The sequence below is a fragment of the Chelon labrosus genome (assembly GCF_963514085.1).
Source record: "Chelon labrosus genome assembly, chromosome: 17".
NCBI lineage: Eukaryota > Metazoa > Chordata > Actinopteri > Mugiliformes > Mugilidae > Chelon > Chelon labrosus.
The window spans coordinates 12,941,924-12,952,312 of NC_140350.1; the positions used below are offsets into that span (position 1 = coordinate 12,941,924).

General features: G+C 42.6%; 1 protein-coding gene across 1 annotated transcript; it reads left to right on the forward strand.

Moving 5' to 3' along the window:
* The first annotated feature begins 1,647 nt into the window (after positions 1 to 1,647).
* On the forward strand, positions 1,648 to 8,407 carry LOC311501970 (multidrug and toxin extrusion protein 1-like). The gene is made up of 16 exons (XM_084564045.1): positions 1,648 to 2,861; positions 3,723 to 3,824; positions 4,016 to 4,084; positions 4,255 to 4,403; positions 4,560 to 4,602; positions 4,731 to 4,775; positions 4,937 to 5,034; positions 5,197 to 5,294; positions 6,217 to 6,398; positions 6,501 to 6,609; positions 6,762 to 6,837; positions 6,972 to 7,041; positions 7,139 to 7,271; positions 7,358 to 7,452; positions 7,599 to 7,644; positions 7,731 to 8,407. The coding sequence occupies exons 1-16, from the start codon at positions 2,673 to 2,675 to the stop codon at positions 7,964 to 7,966; spliced, it is 1,740 nt and encodes a 579-aa protein (XP_084420171.1). The 5' UTR covers positions 1,648 to 2,672; the 3' UTR covers positions 7,967 to 8,407.
* The last annotated feature ends 1,982 nt before the right edge of the window (positions 8,408 to 10,389 follow it).

Sequence of the window (10,389 nt, forward strand, 5' to 3'; positions counted from 1 at the left end):
CGCCGCCAAAGCTACCCACAATGTAACCAACAAAGAGGGGGATGAGAACACGTCAGAAATCACTCTGGCACTCTTTCAACGTCTCTTCTCTCCTCCACGGCCTGTACCCCCCCTCCCCTCCGCCCTCCACCCTCACCCCTCCCTCACTGTGTCTCCCTTATTTTTTTTGCCTCTCTATCAAACGTTGACTTCTTTTGTCTCATGGACTCTTTCTTGTTCCATTGCACTCTATCTTTCTGCGTGACATCGCGTGCCCTCGTCCGTTCTCTGTGGCCGCCATTATCTAAACCACCCATCTCCTCATCGTTCCCTCAATTCCCCTTTCTCATACTCAGGAAAAAAATTTCACAACCTACACACACACAGATAAACGCACGCCCCAACACACACAGAGCAAATACTCTCACCCCTCCCAAAACCTTCTTCCCTGCACCCACTCACCCCCCGCCCCCCACCGCCAACACCACCTTCTACTCTCTCCAAACCCCTACCCCCCCCCACACCCTAATCCTAATCACACCACCACCACCGTCATCAGCCCTTATCTCACTCCACCAAATCTGCTGTGACTCAAAACAATTTCCTCTCATTTGCGATTTTACTGCCCGCCCCCGCCTCCTACACCTCCATCAACCCACCTACCCCCTCCAATAAACCCCCTCTCCACCTCCTCAATACCCCTTCGCTACCCATCCGGCGCAAACCCCACCCAAGCGCACATGCACACAAACACAAACACATATACAAATGCACTCACGTACACACACTCTGAGCGGTCGCCATTAAGAATGACGGCTCATCATGTGTAAGCGGTGACTTGCCACTGTCATCCAGTGGAGCCCGAGAAGAACTGCAGTGTGACGTCACGGCGGACGCCGGCACCGCTGGTTGGTGGAACATATTTACGTGTGTGTGATTCTGAGCGGGTGGTTGGGATGGGGGAGACGGTGGAATACAATCTGGTGGGTGGGTGGGTGGACCCGTCGGGCCTTGCTGCATCACTGAACCAGGAAAATGAATGAGAGCCTACATTAGGTGTCACCCCCTTCCTCTCCCGGTGGCCACCGCTAACTTCCCTTCCCTTGTTTCTCTTCGTCTCTTCTCCATTTGGTCCCTCGGGCAAAGAAAACTTTTGAAACAGCAGAAATTAAATGAGTGTTTGGCGGTATGTTGCAGGGTTCCCTGGGTTTATTAACTTAAATCAGGTGAAGGAAGAAAAAAAAGGTTTATAGGATTTGATTAAAAGATCAAAAATCCATTCAAAGTTCAGTGAAGCAGCCTGGAGAGCCAGAAATTTTGAATTTCAGAAAGAGCAAAACAGCACCACCCAATGGGAGGTTCTCACAGCCACAAGCAGAGGGAGGAACGCCTCACGGAGAGGTGTTACTATGGCAGGAAAAATATAACATACTGTACTACGCGACGAGATGACAGGATACAAGCGTGCTCTTTGCTTTATGGCGACAGAATCAGTGTTTCTAGCAAACAAGGCGATCACCGAGTGAGAACCATAACTTCAGGCCTTTTCATATCTGTGGAGTCTTCAGACGTGAGCTGACAATGTGCAGCCTGTATTGAAGATGGGAATATTTCAATATTTCCTCTGGATTTCTAAAAGCCGCTTGAATATATTGTTTCTCAGACACATATAATCTTGGGCCTATGGTAATCATTCGTCCATCTTCCACTCTGACAATTATTCACCATTTATATAAAGGCAGGCACATTGCATAATCTCTGGAAATCAGAGGTACTAGAAGCTTATAATTGCGGTTGCATATGTTATTTATTTCTTGCCTGCGTCAGCTCTTAGAAACGCCATCAATAGCCGAGAGGTGTTTCTGTTCTTCAGCTATATTAATCAATAATTTTATATAAGCATTGTGTCAGACAGCTGCGTGGAATGCGAATGCGGTCACTCGTGGTGGCAAACACAAAGAGATCAAGTGTGCGGAGTCGATCTTTTCTGTATTTCAGCCTATTGCTTTGGTTTTATGGCCCCGTCAAAATGAAGAGCCTGTAGGGACGACTTAACCAAAAATGGTATGCTCAATTTATTAAGGAATAAAGAGAGAAAATCCACTAGGGCAAGCCAAGCCTGTGCGATCATCTTTTTGATCCCTCATAATGTATTTAGCAGCAAAAATTATATGTATTTAAGTTATCTTTTATTGGGACACAATGAAGCACTAAGACTCTCTTTGGAGAAGAGATTCGGAGATTAGACGTCTTCTCTGGCATAATAAACTTAAGCGAGCATGGTGAAAGCTGGTGTGACTCATGCAGTGACTTTCAGTATAGGCATGTGTTCAGGCATCACGCTTTCGCCAAAAGAACATTTGATTCCTTTGAACGTCAGTGAAAGAGTGAAGACCTGCGACGCTCCATTGACCAGCTTCTTTTTGGCAGCAGTTTCCTGGAGGAGTGGACAGCACGTCGGCCCGTCAGGAGGTGGAGAGATCTGACTTGTAGCAGCGCCTCTGCATACTGTACATGTGCACTCTCACAGACAGGGGAGCAAGGTGGGCAGACATTGTCTTGGTTATTGATTATTACCCTGGTAATGGGTTATTGATTACTCCCAGCATTCTTCTCCTCTGTGGCCGAAAGGGATTGTACCGTGCGAAAATCATTTAGCTTGAGTTCTGTTTCCTGTCAAATCTCATTTCGGTATGGAGGATTTAGCAGCAAATAACACATGTAGGGGAGTAAATGGACAGGTCAAAGCTGACGAATCACCTTCTCCTGCTGCTCTAAGTGTTGACTCATGCTGCGGATCCTGCCTGAGGACCATGAAGCTCTGGGTACCTGCGGACTACAAGAATGAGAGTGCTCGGTTTTTAAAACTTGCAGGACCTGTGGTAAGATTGTGTCCGGAAAAAGTTTACTCCACCACTCTAAACATATCTAAAGACACTGCAACAACACTGAGAATGGCTGAGAGCAATTGATTACATACAAGAAGATCTATCTAATTATCTTTTAATTTGAATTTGAAACAGGCTGTGATATTGCATTACCTGTTTTAATAGCTCCAAATCATCGTGATAACAGTGTAGCATTTAAAGATGTTCTGGAAGGGTTTTAATGTTAAATATGAATTTTAGTGAAATGGACATTAATTAATTTAAACGGGTTGTAGTCCCTCTCTCACAATCTCACAGTCACAACATTAAAGACACATTACAGCAAATGTTAGATGAAAGTTTTTGTACGACACTTTCAATATGCCACGAAGAAAATAGCGTGCAATTGCAAATGCCAGCTCGACAGAAAATTGTAACTTTGCGAGGAGGAGAATATGTTAGCAACCTGATATGTATTCACTTTCCGCTATTCATTGCACAAACCCAGAACTTGATAGATGAGGGCATTTAGTTTCCTTTTGTGCAAACCTTTTGATGCCAAAAACTTGTCAAAAACCTACACCAGCAATCACAAGAACTATTTTCTAAAGAAGAAAAGAAAAGTAGTAAAGGACATTTAGAAACACAAAGGAGCCGCAGCTAAACCAAAGCATGACACATGTCAGCTGCCGGAACAAATAGGAACTTTTCCTTACCTCAAGGCCCCTTGAAACAATGTTTCTTTTATGAGTAATAACTCAATCGCCTACTTTATGTGTCGCGCTCGCAGTTTAATATTTCATTTGTGTTTCGCTAAAGTTCATTTATGTTGTTATAGTTACGACGACGACGAGCGAGCCTGATTTTGTTTTTCAGTTCATTTCACAGTTGATGAGCTTCTTGATCGGCTTCGTCAGCATGGTGTTCTGCGGTCACCTGGGGAAAACGGAGCTGGCAGGGGTGGCATTAGCGATAGCAGTGAGAGATCTCATTACACTATTGTTTCTGCTTTTTCTGTTATTGGATTTCTGCCTGCAAAGATCCATCTTATAGCCATGTTTTTGCATTTTTGCATTTTTATTCATACATCATTTGTAGAAACATGAACATGCATCTTTTTTTTTCTTTTTTTTTTACTGCTATTTAATAACATTTCATTTCAATAATAGGTTATAAATGTCACAGGTATTTCCATTGGCTGTGGTTTGGCATCAGCATGCGATACTCTCATATCTCAGGTACTCACGATTCATTATTCATTCATTATTTATATAACCAGGTCAGTCCTGAGCAGGTACCGCTGTGTTCACAGTATGCACTTGCAGATCTGTCTTCTTGTGTCAGTTATGACCTTTATCTCGCACAAGTATTATTTTATTTTCCTATTTTCCGACCGCTGTTGTTCCAGACTTATGGGAGCGGTAACCTAAAGCGCGTCGGAGTGATACTACAAAGGGGAGTTTTGATTCTGCTCTTAGCCTGTTTCCCCTGCTGGGCTGTCCTTATTAACACTCAACCCATTTTGTTGGCTGTCAGGCAAAGCAAGGAGGTCTCCAGGTGAGCCTTTTCCATAGGGTCCATAAAAGCAGTGCATGGCACTCATACAGCAACACAAATTTACGTCAGCATATTACTCATGCCTCACGTTATTCAGTAGGATTTCTTTATTTCTCTCTGCACTTATTTACAAATTTTTTTCTGTCTGCCATAAAGACTCTCCCAGCTGTATGTGAAGATCTTCATGCCGGCTCTGCCAGTGAGTTCAGCTGCCTCTACAAAATGTCTTTTGTATCTCCACACATATATGTACATATGCCGCATTGAATGGCTGTTGTGTTGCATTATCGGCGCAATTAACCCTATTCAACGCGTTGGATTCCGCAGGCCGCCTTCATGTACCAGCTGCAGGGGAGGTATCTTCAGAATCAGGTGCATTGAATGGCGCAAAAATAATAAGTGAAAGTTTATCCATGATGATGAGATTGTTTGGTGCGTTGTTAGAGACGATCGTGTGCTCTGGGAAAGGAAGAAACAGCAGCTGCACTGAGGGTAAAACTGTAGCTATGTTTTTTTTTTTTTTTGGCTCCCAGGGCATCATGTGGCCCCAGGTGATTTCCGGAGCCATGGGGAACATTTTGAATGCAGTTATCAATTACATCTTTCTCAGCATTCTGGATCTGGGGGTCGCGTGAGTACACCCACCATACGTCTAATAATTCACTAATTATACTGATTATCAGACAACTTGACGCTTTATTGTACGACTTTTTTTGCATGAGTGACTGGAAATGACTGTACGCTTTGCTTTTCTACCCGTTTTGTTGTGTATTCCACTCGCCGTCACCCAAAGTGGATCCGCAGCTGCCAATGCCATCTCACAGTACTCCTTGGCTGTGTTCTTGTTTGTGTACATCTGCTTCAGAGGGCTGCACAAAGCCACATGGGACGGTAAGTTTAAAGGATTAGATAACGTTGTATTTGGCAGTGATTTCAGAGGTTGTCAGATTATTTGGTGCACATATAAAACTGATGCAGTCATGTAATAAATGTTGTAAAGATTATAAGGCTGAATCAAGCGATGAACTCAGGGATGTGATTATTATGGAGGATGCCGCTTGTGGTGCTTTTAAAATGTCCACTGTATATGTATTAACATAGGCAGGTAGAAATATGTATTTTGTGTAATTTAGTACAGTTAAATAGCAAAACACAGAAACACATTTTGTCAGAAACTAAAAGAAAATAAGCAGTTTAAACAAAAATACAACATGTGTAATCCATGTTGCAGGATTAGACTGTATTACTTTTATTACATGTTCATTTCATGTCGCCTTCGCCTTCTCCACTTGACTTTGATTTTGGAGCTGTTAGATTACTCGTTAATTAGTAAAATATAATTAACTGCTGTGTACAATTTTTGTAATCTGTATTGTGTCTATAATTAATGACAAATTAAGTGTTTTTTTTTAATAAACCTCTTGAAAACATTTACCAATATAACAACACTGTGCAATAAACGTTGCAGTTTTGAGTCATTTACCTTTGATGCTAATGGAACACGGTCTCTCCTATCAGCTTTACTAGCGATAAGAATTAGCATGCTAACATGCTAATAAAAAGGTTAACATGGGACGTGTTGTAAATAAGGTATGCCACACATTATTGTGTTTAAATTCTCATTATGTGTGTGTAATCCACTACCCTGACAGAAATGGTTGGCAGTTTTATCTCAGCTCTGCATTTGGACACTGAAAGAAGTTACACAATTCTTCACTGAAATGGCAACACAGTACACAGTGCAGTGCCGTGGCTACGTGGTTGTCTCAGTGGCAATACGGAAAAGCCATTAATCCCTCATATTACATCCTAGGATGGTCAAGAGACTGTCTGCAGGGATGGGGTCCCTTCCTGAAGCTGGCCATCCCAAGCATGCTGATGCATTGCCTGGAGTGGTGGCTGTATGAGATCGCAGGGTTCCTGGCAGGGATCATCAGCGAGACCGAGCTGGGGGCTCAGTCCATCGTTTATGAACTGGCTGCTATTGCTTACATGGTAACCCCTTTACGTTGATAATGCAGTTACTAGTGTGCGCTGAAGTTTTGTACGTGTACCTGAATAATTGTAAATCTCAGAAACCGTTTTCCTTTTCCAAAGTTTCCTATGGGTTTCTCTGTCGCTGCCAGCGTTCGGGTTGGAAACGCTCTTGGCGCTGGGAACACAGAACAAGCCAAGCTGTCCACCAAGGTCTCCATCATCTGGGCATGTATGAATGAAATACTGTATGTACCCTGACAAATATTAGAGCACACAGTCGGCTTTGTCTGTTAGATTCATGCGGCTCTTGGATCTGTTTTCCTTTACTAAAGTCATCTGACATTGAGTCTTATCTGTAAGCTTTCATATATTTTTTCCCAGCTGTTGTCTCCTGTTTCATTGGAGCCTGTCTCGGTGTAGCTAAGGATGTGATTGGTTACATTTTCACTACAGAGAAGTGAGTACGAACGAATACCAGCGCAACATTGTTTTAGTTTTTTTACTCTGTCATTACCCCCAGTGGATGCAACTGTGAGCAAAATATATTTTGATCAACTTTTCACTAACACCTGTTTTTGTCATTTCATTTAGAGACATTATAGAGAGGGTGGCGGATATCATGAAGATGTACGGCTTCATCCATGTTGCCGAGGCCTTTGCGGTGGGAACCTCTGCCGGTCATTTTATCACTCCGCTGAGCAAGATAAATCAGAGTTGTTGCCAGAAACGAAGAATCTTTCTTTGTTTTATCTTCACAGGGGGTGACAGGAGGAATTGTCAGGGGCGCAGGCAAGCAAATGACTGGTGCTGTGTGTAACTTGGTGGGATACTACTTCATCGGGTTCCCCATTGGAGTTTGTTTGATGTTCCCTGTGGAAATGGGCATTGTAGGTGAGGAAGGACAAAATATTTAGCGGTGAGTCATGTTTGACTCGTATTCAGGCTCAAACTAACAATCCTTTTCTTCTCTGTGGCAGGGCTCTGGTTAGGGTTCTTAATATGTGTTGTGTTACAGTCCACGTTTTTTATAGTTTTTCTGTGTAAACTGAACTGGAAGAAAGCCACAGAAGAGGTGAGTGACTCCACAGGATTGACACATTATTCATTGCTGTTGCAGATAAAACTATGACAATCCCTCATTTGTACAAATTAAACAGTAGTCTTTCACATGTCAAAACGTGTGATTGAGTTTTTTTTTTTTTAAATATCTCCGAATAGGCACTGGTGAGAGCAGGAGTCCACGTTACAGAGAGAAAAAATAAAGGTAAGCTGCAGTTGTTTTACCTAAAGCGACATTCGGCTCTTTGTGAGCTAAGGTTAACCCCTCCCTAAAACTCTCCCTCGCCGCAGCTCTGGACTCTGGTGAGAAACAGGTCCACATAAAAACCACTCAAGCCAGTTCTCTGAGTCCAGGAGAGTCGAAGCTGGAGGCGCTCGATTCAGGCCAGCCGACTTCCAGCGACGGGGCTCTGTCGGTCAGGCAGCTGGTGGTACGCCGTGGCCTCGCTTTGCTGCTCATGTTGGTCGTCCTTGCCGCCGGAGTCTTCATCAGTGAGCTGCTAGTCAGACTGCTCGAATTGAAGTGACTGTAATTAGATCACATGTGTGCAGACTCACGGAAAGCATGTCTTGTGAGGCAGTAAAATATTTACCAAAGTATGCTCTTGTAGCCTTGTCAGCAACTATGATTTTATTGCAATATTGGTCCTTCTCAGCTTATCTTTATAACATTTCAGGACATTTTTTATGGCTGGAGATGGGAAACACCTACATTAGGATGACTGAATGAACGAATTATAGATGGAGATTAGAACTTTATTTCCCGATGTTACGTCATAAGTAATTGTCTTTAAAAATAAAAATTCTGATAGCAGCTTTACTAATACTATTTCATGGCAGTTTTCTGGCTTTTCTGCTCAGATCTGTTTCATTTTTCAACCCAGTCACTTTTTCAGTGAAGTCATTGGATAATCTAATAAGACACAGGACTTAATTGAGTCAGCCAATGAAAAGCTGAACTGAAAAGTAAATACTGTATAGGCATGTCTTCTTTATATAGAAACATGCTGCGTAAGATGGGCTCCAGTCAAGGCATTGATAAAATAGATTTTCTCAACCCACAATACACTACGCTCTGAATGGACGCCACAATTAGAAATAGCATGATCAAATGTTATATTTAGGCCACAGAGCATCTGTGTGTGCTTTCATCATCAAAAGACAGAAAGGCTCCCCCCTTTTTCTGTGGTTTATTTCTCTTTCCTTTGATCTGTGTTGCCAAATTTGATGGTAATGAAAGGTCTGTACTCCCGCTCTGAAACGCGTTGGCTGCATGAAGACATGTCAAACTGAGCAAATCAAGCACCTGTTCCCCCTGCAGGAGCAGATAACTAGCTAGCTCAGGCTTCACGGTGGCTCATAAATAAAGGCTTCACCCAGTTTAACGGCAAACAATTAACCACGTGTGATTCTCTGAAATAAATGCGTATGGCGTGTTTCCCTCTACACATTGACGTCGTGGATTAGCATTTTAGGAAATGTTTAATATGTAAGGCTGCAGCCCTAAATATGGGAGACAGGTTAGCTCATGTCTCTTTTTTAAGCTTTTAACCGTGACGATAGCTGGTGCTTTGCGCCATAGAAAGCAGTGTTACCGATCTTCTCGTCAAACTCTACACCAGGATAAGTTTGATTAATTTCATGCAAGCAAAGTCCCTTCCTTTCTGTGGCCACACCAAGAACATGTTTATAGTCAGTGGCGAGGGAAAGCATTTTTTGACCCCATTATTTGAATTATCTATCTTCTGTCTATCTAACTTGATCTTCAGCTGCTATGAGAGAAAGCTATGACGTTGATGTAAGAGAAAAAAAACAACATTTCAAGACATCTCAGGGAGCTCGTGTGCGATCGTTATTCATTTTCAGTTATTTTACTGCCAAGTCAGTTTGGCACCATGGAAAGATCAACAATGGAACGAACAGACCCGTGGGAGAGGTTCACGGAATTGTAATAGACCTCAAATACAAAGACATTAAGTCAGACATCCTGGCAGTAGGAGACGTTTTGACATTTGAAGAGAAGACGTAGCGCCGGGGGACACTCGTCGTACAGTGTTCACTGATCTGTCAGACTTAGTTGAATTTATTAGCGGCTAACTGCTGTACCGCGGACAGCCTCAAGGGTAACACTATGTGTGAAGAAGAAAATAGAGGACGTGTGAGAGCCCGAGAAAGTGAAGAAAGTAGTTTATGAAAGTTTAGTTGAGTGTTCTGGAGCCTCCATAGTAGTCTTTCTGATGATGTATTTTCACAGTCTTATACTGCAGCACTGACTTGCAACATTATCTTTTAAATTGATAAACATCATATGTGAAATAAATAGCACAATTTAAAGTATTTGCCTCTTGACAATGACTACTGTACGTACAGGTAATCTAGCCATATTTTGGGAATAGTAAACCTGTAGACTAAACATTCAATAGTCCGGCTGATTAATTTCTTTTTAAGTAACTTCAATCGAGTTCCCATAGGACAAGCCACTGCCCTTGCAACAGACTGATGTTTGCCACATAAATACTTGCATATTAATTTGTCGCTATTCAGCATGTAAATCAGGTTTGAATCATACACGGTTGCATCGTCATCCGAGCTTCAGTCTTGCTCATCAGCGGAGCTGGTGCCACAGACTCCTCACAGAGACCATAATCTTGGCCCGCTCACCTCCAGAGACTGCAATCAGTAACATGCTGTGGCATCATTAACAAGTGACAACTGACTGTGTAAAGATTTACTGTCTGTAGTGCTAGACTGGAAGCTGAAATAACAGCTCCGGGAACGTCACGCTATAACCTCTTGGTTGTGTTACCATGCAGTACAATAATGGACCTGGATCGCAGGACTACAGTTGATAATGTTCAATATTATTTTGTGAAACACAGTCCAGAACCGCTGGTTACTGATAAGTATGAATACTGGTATTTACAGACTAAGGGATCAGACTAGAGGACAA

What these genes read in the sequence shown, in the direction of transcription:
- LOC311501970 (XM_084564045.1), top strand. Translation starts at nt 2,673, where the DNA reads ATGGAGGATTTAGCAGCAAATAACACATGTAGGGGAGTAAATGGACAG. An exon ending in CAAAGCAAGGAGGTCTCCAG is followed by an intron (nt 4,404 to 4,559) that starts GTGAGCCTTTTC and finishes TCTGCCATAAAG; the next exon opens with ACTCTCCCAGCTGTATGTGA. An exon ending in TACAGAGAGAAAAAATAAAG is followed by an intron (nt 7,645 to 7,730) that starts GTAAGCTGCAGT and finishes CCCTCGCCGCAG; the next exon opens with CTCTGGACTCTGGTGAGAAA.